Source organism: Caretta caretta, chromosome 3, assembly GCF_965140235.1.
Source record: "Caretta caretta isolate rCarCar2 chromosome 3, rCarCar1.hap1, whole genome shotgun sequence".
Classification (NCBI taxonomy): Eukaryota; Metazoa; Chordata; order Testudines; family Cheloniidae; genus Caretta; species Caretta caretta.
The window spans coordinates 44,184,906-44,206,353 of NC_134208.1; the positions used below are offsets into that span (position 1 = coordinate 44,184,906).

Consider the following 21,448-nt stretch of genomic DNA (forward strand, 5'->3'; position numbering starts at 1 on the left):
ATGTTTCGTTCTTAGCAGAGAAAAACAACTGAATTCTGGCTACATGACCACTCTGATCTCTTTGTTCACAGTCCTAGATGACTTTTGCTAGCTTACTGCAGGAAAGTCAGATTTATTTTAAGTACAAATTTTGCTCAGTGGGTTAGACTCATGAGATGCAACATTTCATGTTCATGAGGAGTCTAAGTGGCAGCAGGTAAATCACATAAATATGAATATGAAAACTTGGACTATGAACACTGCTATTTAATACTAATAACGTCACTAACGTATTCATAGCAACCTACAGCATTCAGTAGGCCTGATTATCATTTCACTTCCTATACTCACTAGTGTAAATCATGAGTAAAAGCACTAAAATCAATAGCCAGAAATCTGGACCTTGTGGCCCAGCAGGGGACAGAAACTGGGATTCTCTTTCCCCTGAGGATTCTGCCAGTGTGCAAAGTCTTCAGTTGGCATAGGGTAAGTATAGATGACTCGTGTGTCCCCCTCCTTGCACAGGAGTGTGAAGGGTGCAAAGGAGGAGAGAGGTGAGAAGGAAGCATGGCTGGAGTAGGCTGCACTCAGCTACTGTTACCTCATGGATGATCCCATGGGGACCACTGCCATCTGGCACAGGTAGGGCAGCACCCAGACAGAGAATTAAGGAGAAGTAACCTGCTCCCTGACAGCATCCCCTGTGTTGTGCAAAGTGGAAACTAGTGTAGCAGAGAATCTAGCCAAATGAAGCTACGGTAATGCAAAACTGACATGAGATCTGAACCAGTGTTACCAAAATACGTTAGATCTTCCACATGATAATAATTTAAAATCTTTCTTTAAAGATAATTTTATTATTTAAGGAATTATAGCTTAATCTATTGTAAATTGATTTGATTTTTAATTGTATGAGTGTAACAATTAGGGGCTAATTCAGATTAAATTTCTTATTCAGAAGAAAGTGGGGGAAAATGCTAGCTTTGCAATTGCACACTGTGCAACTTCCCAGAATGTGGAAAGTTCATGAAAATAAATTCTTCTACCCTTCTACTTCGCAGTTCCTGATATTTGACTTCTTCAGAACCTTTCTCTTCATCTGCAGCCATGAAACAAGGGAGAGTTCAACAGCATTAATCTGGAATAACTCCCCTGGCATGCCTGTGAATAGGGTGATGAAAAGCCCAGTTTTTGTGGCTCTAAAGTCCTTTGTGTTACCTTTGTATTATTCAGGACACATCTATTCTCTATGGATGAATTTTTCCCTTTGAATGTTGTTCCTGACTGACCAATATTCAATTAATAAGGAAGAACTTACTCCCAGTGTATGGTGTATACAGGAGTGCCCTAAATATGCTGGGAAGAAGTCCGTGTTGCCACTCTCAGGAGCACAAATGCCAAGTGCATCAATCTGTCTAGTCTGAGTCAGCAACGGTCAGACCTCCCAGAGAAATCCACAAAACTTCTCCTTTCTTGTGACTTACACACTTTGCACCTTTTTACACTGGAGAGTGGCAGTCATCACTTTGTCTGAGGGCAAGTCTACACTACAGCACTACATCAGTGCAGCTGCACCCAGGCAGCTGCGCTGCTGTGGCGTGTCTGGTGAAGAAGCACTGTACTAACTGGAGAGTGCTCTCCTACTGGCATATTTACTCCACCTCAGTGAGAAGTGGAAGCTATGTTGGCGGGAGGCACTCTCCTGCTGACGTAGTGCCGGTGTGGACAGCGCGAAACTTGCATTGCTTGGGGAGAGAGGGAGCTTTTTCACACCCCTGAGTGATGTAAATTAGATTGACTTAAGCCGTAGTGTAGACCAGATGAACAATGCCATTTTTTACAGCAATACATTTAAAAGATTATAATTTTGTTTAACCAGGGAGCGGCACCATCTATGTCAGTGTTAATTACATCCCTTCCTACCGGGGTTTTAAAAGAAAATAGGCCAGCAAGTAGTGTCATTATATTATAGGCTATGGCTCTGTCTATCTTTTCCTTGCAGACAATCAAGAGAAGTTCCTTTGAATAGTCTGTTATGTCTCAACCGGAAAAGCAGAGAGCACAGTTTTCATGCAAGGATGGGATCGGGTCTCATGTGCAGCTGCTGGAAGGGGAGGTATTCAAAGATCTACTTGCAGCTGAGGCAACCATAGCATAGCTCCTATTTTTGAGGTTTCTATTTGAGTCTCCTAGAAAAGCTCCTGACATGGGCCATAAGGACTTGTCTACATGGGCCATAAGGCTGTATCTAGTATTTTTCCCGCTAAAATTTATTACTATGATTAATATTGGTGCAGCTCTACTAGTGAGAGCCATGGGGGGGGAATGCTAGTGTAGAAAAGTAGCTGGGTCATCTAATCCATTTTAGAGATAGCCCAAGTAAATGGTGATTAAAGTGCTGATGATTGATAGTACCTTATATTCACTACTGCCCCAAGCATTGCTACCAACAGAAGTGCACCAGTGATTAATTTTAGCTAAAAGAAATTTAGTGTAGACTAGGCCTCTCATTCAGCTCATAGGACACAAACACCAAATTAAATTCATTCTGGTATCCCCCAGCTATCAGTAGAGCAACCACAGCTGGATATCTGATTCCTATATAAACAAATCTGAAGACTTCAAGCTATTACTCAGATAGTACACTGTCACAGCAACAAAACCTTAGATAACACTTTTGAATATCCCACCCAGAATTAATGCCACAAGGTGTCTAATTAATATGGAAAAGGTATGTACTAGTCTAGAAGAGAGAGTGAAATATTATTAGTCAATGGATAATATAATGAAGTCCACAATAAATGCACAGAATAAATGCTCCAGGGTTATCAAACTTTTGTCTAAGTAACTTATAAACCTAAATCAACAGGACTTTGGCACATTTGAAAAAACAAAACCAAAAAGCTATCCATTGTGAATAACTAAAATTATCCCACCACACTTGGAAAGAATAGACCAAGGCCAAATTCCTAAGGCCAAGCCATTTCTGAGATACATTTCACACACAGCAAAGGTGAAAAATCAGACTTTTCATACTGTAGTAGCTGATAAATAACTTATTGTCCCAAATATTTCTGAAATAAATTCCTCTGTCAGAAGTCTAAACTTATGAAATTGCAGGAAGACTGATTCCATATTTGCAAAATTGGATTGGGAGAAAGGGGTTCAAAACCAAGCTTGTCACAACTTTAACTATGTAGAGATTATCATCTCCCAGTTATAAAAACAAAGGAAGTATTTACACTAAAAATTAATAATTCAACTCAGAATTATAAGTGATTTACTGTATACCACTGAATCTGATAACAACTTCAAAATGTAGGATGAAGAAGTCAAAAGAGGAGTATTATCCTTCCTGTAAGATTCAAAGCTATTATCTCAATACTACTGCTCCTGCTTTAAGAGCCTAAAACTTAAGTACATAGTAGATAATGTCAGACATGAAGTCCTTGGCCTTACCTTGTCTACAAATGCAGAATTCTCAAACTTGTTTATCATCTTTCACATTGACTCCTTTGTTATTTGTCTCATTATTTTCAAATATCAAAGCCATTCAGTTTCTAAATGTGAGCATTTTATCCATAAGCAAAGTATCTCATACTAATTTTCAAGATCAAATTAGTATCCAAACCACGTTTTTATATCCCAGTTCCAGCATTTAAAAAAGTTTTCAGAAGTAATTGTTGAAGACAAAAAAATCAAATTTTTAAAATTAATATAATTCAGGACCCATTTTTGGAACCATAATTTCAAACAGGTATGGATTCAAGCACTCAGTTTCACCATTGATTGTATGCACAATTTCAAAATAAAGACTACATCTATGAATGACATGCTGGAATTCAGAAAAGTCATAGTATATTTGTAGTTTTGGATTCAAGGTCTCAACAGAGTACCCTGAGGTCCAACCAACAGTTCAAAACAAACCCATTTCAAGCAAAATGAGGTCCTGCAATAACTCTCCAAGTAACTTCCATGGATAAAAACAGGCAGATCTTACCTTCATAGATAGCTTTGAAACCTTGAGCACTCACAGCAAAGTCTGTGGTGAAACAAAGTGTGAGGATAGATCCTGTGCTCACAATAGATGATGGCAGCTGAAATCCAGACAACCTGCACAAATAAAAACCCCCACAAATGTTATAAATAATAAAAATCAATATAAGCAGTAGTTTTAAAATTAATAAAAACTTGGAATCCCTCATGATGTTTCTGTGTATAATACCACTCTGATGATATAGCCATAAATTTGGAATGCCAACATTTTATGTTAATACTATTGCTGTAGTATCCTAAAGACTCCTTGCAAATACTAACACATAGTATTCAGCATGGCCAACTTCTAGATTCTCATATGACCAGAAATACCTCAAGAATCTAAGTACAGTATTTTTAAAGAACAGAAGTTACTATATTTCATTCTTTTCCTCCCTCCCACATTCACTCATCTTCTAATGCACTTTATTTCTTTTCCAAACTATATCTGACCTCCATGCCTCACAAGCATGTGCCTTAGATTCCCAACTCACTCACCCCATTAATGTCCATCCTATACCCATGTGTCACCTCAGGGCACTCGTTCTAGCTATTGTAATTTAACTGTGGTTGGGGAAAAGGGCCTAGTCTGAGGGAGGAGAGCTGCTGAGAATCCATTTTTCAGGCCTAGGCTGGTGAGCAGAAGAACTGCAAATTAACATAGTATTTAAATAGTCTGGGAGTTCCTTCTTATCCAACTCTCAATCAAAAGAAGAGAAAAATCTATTATCTGCCTCCCAGAGAGCCCACAATAGCAGGCAGTCATTTCTCTCTCTTTCTCTTTTTTGCAGTCTAATAGAAACGGAGGGATAGTAAGTGGGGAGCCAGGGATTCTTCCCTTTTCTTCTCTCCACACATTAAGGTTGTAGGACTCCTCTTGCCCTTCTACTTTCTTGGAAGAGGCTGGAGTTTTAGTCTGGTAAGTGAGTGGGAACTCACTAGTGCAGGCTGAGTGAGTGGAAATCAAAGCTTCTGCTCAGCTGGGCACTGAGCTTGCAGTACCTGCCAGGTAACAGCACAGTCCGGTTGCCCAGCAGCCCATTCCTAGCCTACTGACTGCCCTTCCAGTTCTCCAGTTCTTACCTGAGTGTCCGCAGGTACGGCCGCTCGCAGTTCCCAGTGGCTGCGGTTCGCCGTTCCCGGGCAATAGGAGCTGCGGGAAGTGGCGTGGGCCAGGCCACCACTTCCCGCAGCTCCCAGTGGCCGGGAATAGTGAACCGCCGCCATTGGGAGCTGCAAGCGGCCGTACCTGTGGACGCTCAGGTAAACGAAGTGTCTCGCGGCCCACCAGGGGCTTACCCTGAACAAGCCGCGAACCAAGTTTGGGACCCTTGCTCTAGAGTTATTGCAAATTTTTGTCATGTTATAAGACACATTTTGTATAAATATTCTAAAGTATTCTTTCCTCTTAGTACATATGCTAAATAATACCAACAAAATTATGTAAATTTGTATTCTTGGCTGTTTACTTGCTTCACCTACAGAAGTCAGCTTGGTAGAAAATTACTAGAACAGCCATTTTACGACTTGTGTCTCTTGTCTAATTATCCTTCACACCTTGTTATAAGTATCAATATTTAACTTAAGCTTGCTACCAAGTTACAACTCTTTACATTCATTTTGAGAACTAAGGGCTGCTCGCTAATACCAATATTTTGATATTGATAAGGACCAAATAAAGGATGAAAAAATGACTAAAACTGTGTTTTACCATCCTTTCTATATTCTAAAACACAAAGGAACATATTTCACTGTCATATTCACTTCATGACAGGTTAGGAACATAAGAACAGCCATACTGGGTCAGACCAAAGGTTCATAGAATCATAGAATCATAGAATATCAGGGTTGGAAGGGACCCCAGAAGGTCATCTAGTCCAACCCCCTGCTCAAAGCAGGACCAATTCCCAGTTAAATCATCCCAGCCAAGGCTTTGTCAAGCCTGACCTTAAAAACCTCTAAGGAAGGAGATTCTACCACCTCCCTAGGTAACGCATTCCAGTGTTTCACCACCCTCTTAGTGAAAAAGTTTTTCCTAATATCCAATCTAAACCTCCCCCACTGCAACTTGAGACCATTACTCCTCGTTCTGTCATCTGCTACAATTGAGAACAGTCTAGAGCCATCCTCTTTGGAACCCCCTTTCAGGTAGTTGAGAGCAGCTATCAAATCCCCCCTCATTCTTCTCTTCTGCAGGCTAAACAATCCCAGCTCCCTCAGCCTCTCCTCATAACTCATGTGTTCCAGTCCCCTAATCATTTTTGTTGCCCTTCGCTGGACTCTCTCCAATTTATCCACATCCTTCTTGAAGTGTGGGGCCCAAAACTGGACACAGTACTCCAGATGAGGTCTCACCAATGTCGAATAGAGGGGAACGATCACGTCCCTCGATCTGCTCGCTATGCCCCTACTTATACATCCCAAAATGCCATTGGCCTTCTTGGCAACAAGGGCACACTGCTGACTCATATCCAGCTTCTCGTCCACTGTTACCCCTAGGTCCTTTTCCGCAGAACTGCTGCCTAGCCATTCGGTCCCTAGTCTGTAGCTGTGCATTGGGTTCTTCTGTCCTAAGTGCAGGACCCTGCACTTATACTTATTGAACCTCATCAGATTTCTTTTGGCCCAATCCTCCAATTTGTCTAGGTCTTTGTGTATCCTATCCCTCCCCTCCAGCGTATCTACCACTCCTCCCAGTTTAGTATCATCTAGCCCAGTATCCTGTCTTCTGACAGTGGCCAATGCCAGGTGCCCCAGAGGGAATGAACAGAACAGGTAATCATCAAGTGATCCATCGTCTGTCACCCATCCCAGCTTCTGGCGAACACAGGATAGGGACACCATCCCTGCCCAACCTGGCTAACAGCCATTGATGAAGGAAATCTTAAAAAAGTAAAATGCAAAGTCTCGATTATTCAAAATTAGTGCTATGCTAAGGCTAGATAATGTGAGGGGAACAATTCTTAATTTCTAGCTTGTGCAAAAAGGGCTTGATTCAACTGTCAATGAAATCGGTGCAAAGGATTCCATCGACTTCAAAGGAGTTGGACTGAGCATCATCCCACCACCCTCTGTTCAAAACCCACCTTAAGAAATGTACTCTTTCCATAGCCTTCTGGCAGTAATCCACCATAAAAAACAAATGTTTATATATTTTAAACAATTAATAAGAATGAGCAGCTGCATGGTTAACTGCCCTTTGTGCCTTTGAAAGTCTCTCCATGACTTTTTCAGAAATGGATTTCATAGTGCTGTCATAGCTCAGTACATAGTTAGTAATAAATGGACAGAGAGAGAAACAGAGAGCCGTGAGAACATTGCATCCCTCTAGTACTAATGCACTGTGGGAGGGGCAAAATGGGGCTTAGTTGTGGCCACTCTCCCATGCAGCACCCCAGGCCCGGAACTGTTCCGGGGAGATCCCACCTCCGGGACTACTTGGAGCCATGAGATATTTTGCTCCTCTTACAGCCCTGTGGCTTTTGGAAAGAAATTGCAGGGAGGAGCCAGCCAGAGACGGAGCCAGCACAAGGCAGCTGCAGAAAACAGTTCAAGCAGAGACTGATGGACACTGGTGATGTCATCACACTATTTTCTGCATTTTTCACTCTGCACAGTTTGTGGCAAATATTTGTTCTCCTCCTCCCCCTCTCCCACCCTCATGGTCTCAAGACTCCTCCATTTCTTTGTCTTTCCACCTACCTAATCCCCTTCTAACACAAACCTACTGAAAGGATGTATATAACAAATGGAAACCAAAACTAAAATGGACCTAATATGATGTTTGCTACCATCACATTGTTCGCTGTCTTGTGTAGTCTCTTTCTTTCCCCTACCCTTTCTCTTCTTTATTTAGATTGCAAGCTTCTTGGGGGGAGAGATTGTTTCTTATTCTATGTAATAAACTTGATAAGTAATAACAATGATAATAGTACTAGACTACACTGTCATGACTACAATACAATTCTTTTTTATTGATGTTTGGAAATACATTTTTTATCTGGTGCACTGGCCTTTCCCTTTTGTGAAAAACAGTTAAAGTTTTATTTTAGTGTTTTGACACCAATTCCCACAAGTATTATTGTCAGGATGATGAATAGCTTGTGGATCAAATTCAATATTTCCTGAAATTTAAGAGAAAAAAGGAGAATACATGGGGAAAAATATCACACTGACCCACAGAATAATAAAACAAGACTGACCAATCCTATGGCTTCTGAGAACATTGTAGACCAAAATTCAACAGAAATGAAACTTTTCCTTATTGAAACTAAATATTATGCAAATGATGCTATTTCCTCCCAAGAGACAGTAATGGTTTGGCCTCTATTCAGACACCTCATGGTGAAATAGCAGAATTGAAATTGACTTTCAAGGAGAAAAAAAATCTCTTCTTAAACAGACACACCCCTTTCACTGCAGGATGCCTTGTATTGGACCTTTAAAGATGAGGTACATGGTAAGATTAAAAGGAAAATATTGTGCCAGCTTTGCATACATCCCCCCCTCGCTCTCAGACACACACACTTTGTATTAATTCTTAAAGTGTTTTAAGAAGGTTTGGCACAGAAGTATAGAATGTTTGTACTTCTGCGATTCAACAAATTAGCGGGACAAAGTACATTAGAAATACTTCAGAATATTTTGTAGGAAAACCACTGTAGAGACACTCCCACAAAGGCAATGAGATTGAATGTTATGAAATTCAGGTCTAGAAAGAACAGACACAATGTTTTCAGTGAATTGTTCAGTCAGAAACTATTAGGCAGCAAACAAAAATCAACATGAGTATAATTCACATTCCTTAGAACATATATAAAAAAGTTGCATCCCAAGCAAAAACATTGTTAACCTACCAGTTAAGTCATTTTTCCCCATAAGAACCCTTCCACTGGGTAGCTATTGCTTACTTCGGGTTTCACAACATATTTTGCACATTCCTTTTATCATACACAAAATCACAAATATTGCCAGGTTAAAGCAGTAGGAGAGTGTATTTGTTATACCCAGACGTTGAAATATTTAGTTAAAAACAAACAAACAAACACATGTATAGCAAGAAGGCCAAATCAACTCAAATTTCCTGTATTCTATTTTATTTTATTTGCAATTGAGGTAACCGGATAAACTTCCCATGCACAAGGCCTTAAGTGCATATGCCGGTGGCATATGATTAAGCTGGAAATACTATCATTCTCTTAACTTTCACCATCACACATCTTCACAACATAGTGCAGGTACAGGGAAAAAAATCAGAGGCAGAATATACCTGACTGACTTGTCCATCAGCATACAGCAGTAAGTGGTGTAACATGTACAGAAATGGCACACAAGTCCTGAATTTAACCTAAGTTTAAAAGACAAGAGTTTTATACTTTTTTCCCATTTAACAAATCTGGGCATGAGGATTGTTTGCTACCGTCTCAGCTACTACTTCAGGGGTGGATGTGGCATGGGAGGGGGAAGAGAGAAAGAATTGGTTTTGATTTTTTATTAAATTTGGAGGCACTCACAATGAAGTGGGTCATATCAAATTGTCCAGTTCACCTACAAAGAGAAAGGAACAGTCATCCACAGTAAGGGTCCCATCCTGCAATAAATTCCACTCAAGGACACCCTAAAATTATGTGAAGTCTCTCTGACTTCAAAGAAATAAGTTGCAGGAATGGGCCTTAGGAGAAGTTTCCTACAACATCATTTTCCCTATGAATAACCATAGAATCACAGAATCATAAGACTGGAAGGGACCTCAAGAGGTCTTCTAGTCCAGTCCCCTGCACTCAAGTCAGAACTAAGTATTATCTAGACCATCCCTGACAGGTATTTGTCTAACTTGCTCTTAAAAATCTGCAATGATGGAGATTTCAGAACCTCCTTAGGCAATTTATTCCAGTGCTTAACCACCCTGAAAGTTTGGAAGTTTGTCCTCACTGGAAAGTTAACTTGCTCTTAAGTCATATGTTGCCCCTGACTTTAGTCTCAACCACACACAAAAGTCCTTTACCTGAGTGTGGTGGTTTTTTACTCAGACTGGCTGGGGGTATTGACTACATCTCAAATTTAGCACAAATCAGAGGCTCCCACAATCACTATGTCCTGTTCAAGAGTTATTTCAGTGTGGTTGCTCTCACTTGAGCTAGGCTAATTCAAGAGTAGTTAACCTGAAGGCAGATAACTCGAATTAAGCTATGTCTTCACTGCAGAATTAAGTGTTCCTATTGTGTTACTTTATCACATTCAGCAGGTAACCTCCATGTTATTTAATAATTCAATCTGAAAAGAGTGCTTCAGTAAAATCTGTTCTTTTTGTACAACATGGTTAATACAAAAAGTAACAACACTAAATACGTAAATTATGCAAACTACAATATAGTAATCAAATATAAAAATAATGGGCCTGATTTTCATTTCACGCCAGTTGAAAACTTTCACTGTCTTCAGTGGAGTTACTCTGGAATTGCACCAATATAAGTGAGAAGAGAACCAGGAACAACATGCCTCGTTCTCCATTGTGTTCCTCCAGTTTAGCAGAGCTGAAATAATTGGAGTCACATGGGCATAAGATTGGATTAAGGCCCAAACCTTAATCTTGTCTACCAGCTAGGTGACTGTGGTGTTCAGTGATCAGTCTAAACCCACCGTGCTTGAAGGCAATCTTCTTTATTCAGTGACATAACTCCACATGCCTCTTCATAACAGAATATGAGTTTCTGCAGTGTCCCCTCCCCACTCTTCCTGTCCGAGAAGCTAAATCATTTAAACCTACAGTGCCCAATATAATTTCTTCCTTTCCCAGCCAAAATGTAACAGTCAACAACGAACATTTTATGTAACACACAGTTCCAAATACTTATAACCAGGCTAGCAACTAAACTTACTATCAATGTTCAATTAAACGCTCAAGTGTTTTGCACTGTCACTTAGACTACGAGGTCTCCCTTGACATATCAGCACTACTTTTTTTCAGGAGGAAGTGAGTCTGTTTGTTCTGGTACTGTTATGACCTTGGGCTTGATTATCTTACCCAGTTGTGGCAGTTGCTTAACTGAGACCTGCTCAGTTAAAACAGCCAGTTCACTGTCCCTTATCTTCCTCCCCTCTGGAAGTTGGAGAATGTGTGTTGCCTAAGCCTCATCACTATTTGTCCATCTGGGGAGACAACATAATATGACCATGGGGCAACCTGACGTGACACCACTTCTGTTTGCAACTACTAATTTATATCAGTGATGAACACTGTGTCATGTTCATTAAGTGTGGCAGCTCCCAGGACCCCAAGTCATATTGGTTTCAGGTTGACAATCCATTCATTTTCTCCTGCTGCAGTGTCTATTTTTCTCCTATGAAAAACTCATTTGAGCTTGTGGTGCTGTCATCATCCTCTTTGTCCACACGGTTAATACTGATGCTTGCAAAGTGATATAATCCATTGCATTGCTTGTTTCTTTTCCTATATGTGCCAGGCATTGTCCTGGTTGTTAGTGTGTACAGCTCTGTGCACTGTTCTTGCTTGACTTTGAGCTCCACATGCCTCTCTGCCTCATATCCTTTTTCTTGCGGTGTTTTGGATTCTCAATCATATCTACAATATCAGAGCACTGTCCATGTGCCATAAGCTTCATTCTTGGTGACTTCCGTAGTGTAGCAAATTCTAACTGCCTTGTCAGGGGTTAATTATGGGTCCCCTAGTAGTATCTGAGTGCTTTTTTCCAGATTCTGGTCACAATCTGGTCTCTTATTAGGGACTTGGATTTGCAAGACTAACCTAAGGTTGAAGAGCCAGTTACAAATGTTATGTTCATACCGTACACACAGAGAAGTTCAATAAAAACATGAAATACTCTTGAGAAGTAACACTACTTTATTTCTTAAAATTTAAATTGATAGCACACAGGAACCAAAAAAATAAAGACATAGAAAGCAGAGTACTCCATAAAACAGAGATGCACAATTTACCACACTTTATTCTAGATTTCTGCAGATTGACTCTCTGATCACATGCTTCCATAGAGAGCCCCCTAGCCTGCAAGCCAGACGAGGAAAACGATGAGCATTTAAACTGATAGTTTACCATTTTAATTTCATTTTTTATACACCACAACAAACCTAGACTAAGGCTTCACTTTATTTTTGTACCCTCAGGTTAAAATCTTCTCTCATGTGTTTCATTTTTTCCATGGAGTGCAGTACTCCCGAAGTTTCTGTAATAGTTTCACAATTAGCCTCTTCTGCTTGAGTTAACTGAAAACTGTCAAACACATCAAGTGAATCAGAACCCATTATTACCAGAAAAATAAGGCTACCTTCCAATTGTTTTCTCTTTTCACTGGCATTCATTACTTGCAGATACAGAGTGAAGCTCTGCTTAATGTCTTCCAGTTATCTTCCATACTTTGATACAAAGAGACACTTGGAACAGCATCACTGAGTAAAGAGAATCTCTTTCAAGCCTCTTGGGTGCAGAGAGATTTCTGAACACCTCGTGGTACCAGCAGTAAATAGAAATGAAAGAAGATAACCTGAGTAGAAGAAAGAAGCAGCTAAAAGCTCCACCAGAACAGAAACTCTTCTTACTAAGGCCATACCTATACTACCACTTATGTCGGCAAAATGTATGTGACTCAGGGCCGTGAAAAAAAAACACACTCCCCTGAGCAACATAAGTTACATTAACATAAGTGGTCGTGTGCACAGCATGATGTTGGTGGGAGAGCTTCTCCCCCCAATATAGCTACAGAATGTGGGTTTCTTGCAACAGTCTCCCCCAGAATTCCTGCCTGGGAAGGTACCCCACTGAAAAGGTATAGTTCCCAGTATCAAAGAGGCCACCCATTTCCCAGAGACTGAAAAATCTTTCTCTGCATAATGTAGGCTAACCTAGGCTGTGGGTTCTAAAGAATTAAATTAGGCCACTGAAAATGCAATTTTGATATTCTTTCACTTAGAAGCGATAAAGTAATAGTATAAGGGAATATAGAGAGAGCTCGGAACCTACACCGAGCCAAGCTAAATGCATAATCACCTTTTCATGAACCTCAGCTGTTATAGGCACTGTTTACTTGCCTTTTTCCTCTTTCTTGTGCTATAGATTCCTCAGTAACCAGGAATTTTATCAATTTCATTCAGAGAAGAAATATATTTGTGAGAACAGATAGCTAATTGTCCCCTCTTGACATCTCACCAAATCTAATAGTCAAGAAAGACTAATTTACTCATCCACCTTCCCTTGTGCTTAAACACCTACTCTGAAGCTATAATACTGAGCTAATACATCAACCTAATTGGAAATAAACTGTAATATGAGAAAACATTTATCCTATTGTTAATGGTTCAAGAAGAAATAGCAACAAACAGTTGAGCAAAAAAAAAAGATTTTTAAACAATTCTGTTAGCGTATGTTTTAATTAACAATGCTAAAGAAGAAATTAAGGAGTTCTGAGATGAGGATACAAAGCTGGATGGGTAGGAAACATGCCGTGATACTTTGACTTGTGCAGCTGACAAATTTATTTTCTGCAGCCTGATCTACATACATCCCAAAATCTTGGACTGCCCAAAAGGAAGATACTAGAAACATAAACTGTTCCCTTTTTGGAATCAATCCAGCCCCCTCCTACAAGAGAGAACTCATAAAAGTGTTGCAAAATCCCAGTTCATTTTTCTCTCTCCAACTAAGAGATCCAATTCTATTCACCTGAGCTTTCTGAAACTGAGGTATCCCAATCCTGAGCCAAGAAGATCCCTCCCCTATTCATATTAGCAGTGTGCAGAGACTTTGTTCCCAAAGAGAAATGTTTTTTTAACTAACAGTCCATTACAAACAGGAACCTGGGTTTTGGAATCTAATGGTCCAAAGTCCCAAATATAAGCAGCCTTTGGAAAGAAAGAGTTTTCCTGAAGTTCAAATATAAGATGAAATCTTCACCATATTAGAAGATTCCCTGGACAACAAAAGGAAGATAAATTCCACTTTGCTCTAAAGCATAGGAAGACTTAAGTCAATATTTACTGCTAAAATTCCATGGGGATTTTTTGTGCTTTGAAGGAGGCCAGAATTTGGCCCGGAAAGCAGAAATACTGCCTTTCCAGGATCTTGAACTTCCTTCTAGTTCAGACTGTTGCTCCATAAATCCAGACCATTGTTCTGGACCCTCACATTAAAATTCCAAATTAATAAATTTGACTTTCATAGATACTGATATATAAGGATTCCAAGTAAATACCCAAAAAGATTATACTAGAAATGGAGGGAAATAGAGCTTTAACATAGCTTTAAGATAACTGGACTGAGTTACAGGATTTAAAACTAATACATTGTAACTAAATACTTGTGCCTAAATTGAGTTGTCTGTTTTTCATCTAAAGATGTAATTGAGCGGAAATAATATTTGTGTGTCTGTATATTAAGGCTGATTTGTCACCAACTTACTAAAGCTATTTTGCCATTGCTTAAAAAAGTAACCTTGAGCTCATAACTCTCTTGCTGTATATTTCTAAAACATCTGGAGTTGTACTGTATGGTGTTAGCCTTTTTGAGAATTCACTGGTTGATGGTTAACTTTTGTTCTATTGTCTTGTCAAAATTTAATTCTTAACTTTAAGTGTTACTGAGAACTAGCAGCTTGGTTATATCACTGTTCTACTCTGCCCTGTGTCTTATATGCTTACTTCTCTTGCCGATGTGCTGTTTTTGCATGTGGGAGTGAGAATTGCCTGCTGGTGAGAGAAGCATCCTTAGATCTCTGCCTCTTGTAGTATTATAGTACCAGTATATATATGAGTGAGAAAAGCTAACTTCAAAATCGCACTTCAGTCTTTGTAAGTGTGTGCTGTAAATATTAGGATACACTTATTTTAATCATGGGTTATGTTTCTAACTACAGAGTTATGTAACATGTTGATACCTTACACTCTAAATGTGCCTCATTTCCATTTTGGGTGTGGTAAATTATATTGCTACAGGATTACTCTTGTTTATTCCAATTACTAAAGGCTTATCTACACATACAGTGCCGCAGTTGTGCTGCTGTAGCACTTAGTGAAGAAAGACGCTAACTACGCCAATGAGGGAGCTTTTCCCCTCAGCGTCGGTACTTCACCTCCTGAAAAGGTGGTGCTATGTCAACAGGAGAAGGTCTCCTGTCAACATAGGGTTTTCTACACCAGGAATTCAGTTGGTGTAACTGTGTTGGTCACGGGTGTGGAAAATCTGCACCCCTAAGCAACATAGCTATTCCAACATAAGACACTAGTGTAGCCCAAGCCTAAAAGTACTGTTTTCCTCTAATTACTTTTCTACATACCAGTCTTGCTAGTGTTCATGCTGTGTTTGTGTGTGCGTGTGTGTGTGTGTGAGAGAGAGAGAGAGAGACTGTCAAGGACCTGTTGATGTCAATTGGCAAAGGGCACAAGAGCGCATAAGTGTTACAGGGACCTCCTGTATCTGGCATTTACACAGTAGTTCACCAAACAGTGTCATGTTAGGTCTTTTAGACAAGCTGCCAGTGGGCCACCAGAGGGTCTCAGCCATCTTGGTTGAAAAACTCTGAGAAGAACTTTGGGTAAATAGTGTCTTATTAGACAAGAGGACATCTTGTTAATTAAGTTTAGGCTCTAGATTGTGTAATATGTTTTTATTTTATGTATAACTCTTACTCTCCAGTATTTCTACTTGCCATCACTAAATCTATAAGCTTTATTGAACAAAATTATTCTTGTTTTTGTTATAAACAAATTAAGTGCTGTGTGCTAAGCAGAACTGGGATCTAGAGTATAACTGGTATCTGGGATGTACTTTTCCTCCAGGAGCAGAGTATCTGGAAATTGTTTGAGTGGCTGGTGGGTCAGGGGCTGGGCACTTCAGGGGAACCCCTGAAGGACTCAGGAGTTCATAGAATCATAGAATATCCGGGTTGGAAGGGACCTCAGGAGGTCATCTAGTCCAACCCCCTGCTCAAAGCAGGACCAATCCCCAACTAAATCATCCCAGCCAGGGCTTTGTCAAGCCTGACCTTAAAAACTTCTAAGGAAGGAGATTCCACCCCCTCCCTAGGTAACACAAGTTGGAGTGTATCTACAACTAACCTGCAAAGGGACTGCTGAGCCTATGTAGGCTGAGAGGGGAGTGCTTGTGTTGCTTGTGGCTGGTGGAATCAGGAAACTGACTCCTGGCAGGCAAAGACAAAACTTCCTCACTCTAAGGAGTGGTGGTATTGAGGTGCTTCACAACCCTGGGTGCACCAGGTCACACAGTGTGTTTTATTTCTGACTGTTGGTATCTAAAAAGTTTTTTCTCTCTTAATACAAATTAACTGAAAGATAAAAGCACCTCTTCACACCTAACCCCTGTTTTCTAAACTGTTCACTTTGCATCAATTTAAACATCAACTTATAAACTACTTGCTTAGAATCTTTCACCATTTCCAAAATTTAGCCCATTAACTCCACCAAACCAGAGCTAACCTTAGCTGTTCTGCACTGTTGTATAATAATCACACAGAGTGATTCTTACATCTCTACTTTTGTTGTGTGTTAATGTAACGATTTCCAGCTAGGCATGTGTCTCTGAACACTGATTAACCTTGAGCGGCAATTGTCACAACCTTGAATGTATTTTTTCAAACCTATACTTGGTCCTAGAATTGTAGTTTCTTAAGACAGATCTGAGAAGATTGTTTATTAGTCTAGTTTAAGTTGGTATTATAGTACAGTATAGCATCAAGTATATTACCATATTCAGCTTAACAGTTATTATAATTTTTTTTTTACTTTAAGACATTTTTGGTACTGAGTTACAGTGCTGTAGCCTTGTTTCCCTTTATTCAATTGACCTTGGCTATTTGATAGTATTTTACTTAGTGTGTTTATTGAATTGTCAATGATACTTAACCATTAGCCTCTTTCAACAGGAGACAAATATCCTTTGATATGTTTAATGTCTTGAGTAATTGATTGAATAGCATGGTTGTTGATTCCTATGGGGTTTCGAGGTTTACCCTTTATGATACCTATTTTATCACAATTTTGATGTGATTTTCTTATGTTTTAGTAGTTCATAGTTGATTAGAAGTTGGTTGTAAATATTAATACCTTATATTACTCATTTATTTACCTTTCATTTTATATACTTAAGTCATGTGCACAATTATTATAGATTAATTTGTGTATTGATTTTCTCTTGTTAATTTAATTACTTAAATAAACATATTATTTCAGTCTGGTTCAATTGTTGATTGTGAGTGCATTAAAAGAACTCCTATGTCTAAAATAGTGAGAGTCACATCCCCTGAGATGATCTCATGAATAATCAGTATCAATAGCTCATTTTTTTTATTTTGGTTTTCCCTTAACTACTTGTAAGAAAAATAATTAGTTAATAATGCCAACTAATAAATTGTTGTTTTCCCCCAGTTATCAGTTTTGAACATTTGTTTTCATTCAGTATTTTCAGATAAAATTAATCAAATACCTATTTCTATTCCACAAGGCACTCACCTGAAAAGACAAAATTTGTTCCCAGAACCAGAAATGTATCTATAAAAGTCTATTGATTAATGATGGTTATGTTTAATTGTTCTCTTCCCAGAGATTTCAATTTAGTAATAATTTCTCTTTCTCCATGCTAGTAAAGTCTATTCCAACCATAGTTCTGAATATCAATTTTGGCCCAATTCTGGTCTCAGTTACACAGCTATAAATCCTAAAAAATTAATGACTTCAGTGGAATTGCTCCAGGTTTACACTGCTGTAAATGAGGACAGAATTCTTCCCACAGATTGTATTTATTCATTAACAACCCTATTATAACAAGTGTGTGTGTGCAAATAATGGAAGAAATGATTTTGTAAGGAGATGGATTAGCTTCAGGCTTATAATTGTAAATACCAGTGAGTAAAAGATGATTGAGGATACATTGGACCCACCGAGGCTAGAACTTACAAGGCCTAGCTGCTGAAGCACCTACAGAGCTTGCCTCCAGGTCATGGTACACCTGGCATGCCCCAATGGGTTTGGTGAATTTCAGCACTGAGCAGCAGCAATAATTACAGAATGTTAGGAAAGTTATTGTTGGGTCAGCCCTATTTCAGGCACAACACTGATATTTTTAATACATACACATATACACATTAATATTTATATTTTTAACCAAAGCCAGTGAAATTAATAGAGTATTAAAGAGCTATTCTACTCTGAAAAGTGACTATATAAAAACAGTAGCCTCTTACTCAGTGTATCTGCTCCTTATGTATATCATATCTCCATGACTGTTGTGACAAGATTGTATATTTATTGGTCTTCACTTTCATTGGTGCTATGGATCCAACAAATCTGCCTTCTACTGCACTTTTAAAAAGTCACACTTCTTACTAAGTTCCAACCTGTAGAAGCACACTGATTGACAGAGATTTGCCTAGTTCTCACAAAAGGCATAATTTGAACTATGTCCATTGCTGTTGCACAGAGAGCACCCAGGTCCTATTTGATCTGCAGGGATGATGCTCGAGGAGAGAATCCAGTGTGACTGTCAGATCCCAAGTTTAGCTGTCTAAATAAAAAAGCTAAAACTCTTCTAACATCCAGTGTATGTAGTGTAGCTTCCTCATTCTGTACGTGAGGCTTGGGAAAGAAGAGCAATACAATTGTAGACCGTTTATAAGAAAGTCTGAAACTACCTTTGGTAAAAACCCTGGGTGTGTATAAAGAATTACTTAGATTTATGAAAAACAGTGAATGGCGGATCAGCATTTAACATATGCAATTCACTTATATGCCTTGCAGAAGTGACAGCTATCCAAAAGAGTTATCGTAATAGGCAGGTGCAATCAAGTACAGTTAACCATAGATTCAAATGGAGGTTTCATTAATTGTGAGGGCACTGTGTTCGAATCATAGAATATCAGGGTTGGAAGGGACCTCAGGAGGTCATCTAGTCCAATTGCCTGCTCAAAGCATGACCTAATCCCCAACTAAATCATCCCAGCCAGGGCTTTGTCAAGCCTGACATTAAAAACCTCTAAGGAAGGAGATTCCACCACCTCCCTAGGTAACACATTCCACTGCTTCACCACCCTCCTAGTGAAAAAGTTTTTCCTAATATCCAACCTAAACCTCCCCCACTGCAACTTGAGACCATTACTCTTTGTTCTATCTTCTGGTACCACTGAGAACAGTCTAGATCCATCCTCTTTGGAACCCCCTTTCAGGTAGTTGAAAGCAGCTATCAAATCCTCCCTCATTCTTCTCTTCTGCAGACTAAATAATTCCAGCCTCTCCTGATAAGTCATGTGCTCCAGCCCCCTAATAATTTTTGTTGCCCTCCGCTGGAATCTTTCCAATTTTTTCACATCCTTCTTGTAGTGTGCGGCCCAAAACTGGACACCGTACTCCAGATGAGGCCTCACCAATGCCAAATAGAGGGGAATAATCATGTCCCTCCATCGGCTGGCAATGCTCCTACTTTTACAGCCCAAAATGCTGTTAGCCTTCTTGGCAACAAAGACACACTGTTGACTTATATCCAGATTCTCATCCACCATAACCCCTAGGTCCTTTTCTGCAGAACTGCTGCCTAGCCATTCGGTCCCTAGTCTGTAACGGTGCATGGGATTCTTCCGTCCTAAGTGCAGGACTCTGCACTTGTCCTTGTTGAACCTCATCAGATTTCTTTTGAACCGATCCTCTAATTTTTCTATGTTCCTCTGTATCCTATCCCTACCCTCCAGCGTATCTACCACTCCTCCCAGTTTAGTGCAATCTGCAAAATTGCTGAGGGTGCAATCCATGCCATCCTCCAGATCATTAATGAAGATATTGAACAAAACCAGCCCCAGAACCAACCCTTGGGGCACTCTGTTTGATACCGGCTGCCAGCTAGACATGGAGCCATTGATCACTACCCGTTGAGCCCTATGATCTAGCCAGCTTTCTATGCACCTCATAGTCTATTCATCCAACCCATACTTGTTTAACTTGGTGGCAAGAATACTGTGGGAGACCATATAAAAGCTTTGCTAAAGTCAAGGAATAACACATCCACTGCTTTCCCCTCATCCACAGAGCCAGTTATCTCATCATAGAAGGCAAATAGGTTAGTCAGGCATGACTTGCCCTTGGTGAATCCATGCTGACTGTTCCTGATCACTTTCCTCTCCTCTAAGTGCTTCAAAATTGATTCCTTGACGACCTGCTCCATGATTTTTCCAGGGAATGAGGTGAGGCTGACTGGCCTGTAGTTCTCCGGATCCTCCTTCTTCCGTTTTTTAAAGATGGGCACTACATTAGCCTTTTTCCAGTCGTCTGGGGCCTCCCCCAATCGCCATGAGTTTTCAAAGATAATGGCCAATGGCTCTGCAATCACATCCGCCAACTCCTTTAGCACTCTCGGATGCAGCGCATCCGGCCCCATGGACTTGTGCTCGTCCAGCTTTTCTAAACAGTCCCGAATCACTTCTTTCTTCACATAGAGCTGGTCATGTCCTCCCCATACTGTGCTGCCCAGTGCAGTAGTCTGGGTGCTGACCTTGTTCATGAAGACAGAGGCGAAAAAAGCATTGAGGACATTAGCTTTTTCCACATCCTCTTGCCTCCCCCATTCAGTAAGGGACCCACACTTTCCCTGACCTTCTTCTTGTTGCTAACATACCTGAAGAAACTCTTCTTTTTACTCTTAACATCCCTTGCTAGCTGCAACTCCAAGTGTGATTTGGCCTTCCTGATTTCACTCCTGCATGCCTGAGCAACATATTTATACTCCTCCCTGGTCAGTTGTCCAATCTGCCACTTCTTGTAAGCTTCTTTTTTGTGCTTAAGATCAGCAAGGATTTCACGGTTAAGCGAAGCTGGTCGCCTGCCATATTTACTATTCTTTGTACACATCCGGGTGGTTTGGCCCTGTAACCTCAATAAGGATTCTTTAAAATACAGCCAGCTCTCCTGGACTCCTTTCCCCCTCATGTTATTCTCCCAGTGGATCCTGCCCATCAGTTCCCTGAGGGAGTCAAAGTCTGCTTTTCTGAAGTCCAGGGTCCATATTCTGCTGCTCTCCTTTTTTCCTTGTGTCGGGATCCTGAACTCGACCATCTCATGGTCACTGCCTCCCAGGTTCCCATCCAATGTTGTTTCCCCTACTAATTCTTCCCTGTTAGTAAGCAGCAGGTCGAGAAGAGCTCTGCCTCTAGTTGGTTCCTCCAGCACTTGCACCAGGAAATTGTCCCCTACACTTTCCAAAAACTTCCTGGATTGTCTGTGCACTGCTGTATTGCTCTCCCAGCAGATATTGTGGTGATTGAAATCCCCCATGAGAACCAGGACCTGTGATCTAGTAACTTCTGTTAGTTGCCTGAAGAAAGCCTCATCCACCTCATCTCCCTGGTCTGGTGGTCTATAGCAGATTCCCACCATGACATCACCCTTGTTGCTCACACTTCTAAACTTA

The 21,448-nt window shown here is 40.1% G+C and overlaps 1 protein-coding gene across 2 annotated transcripts in view; it reads right to left on the reverse strand.

Moving 5' to 3' along the window:
- Nucleotides 1-21,448, reverse strand: part of CSMD1 (CUB and Sushi multiple domains 1) — a 1,991,107-nt gene that overhangs the window by 1,474,996 nt on the left and 494,663 nt on the right. For both annotated transcript variants that reach the window (XM_048845330.2, XM_048845329.2), the window contains exon 3: nt 3,980-4,092. In XM_048845330.2, coding sequence (XP_048701287.2) covers nt 3,980-4,092 — 113 coding nt within the window. The remainder of the gene's footprint in view (nt 1-3,979; nt 4,093-21,448) is intronic.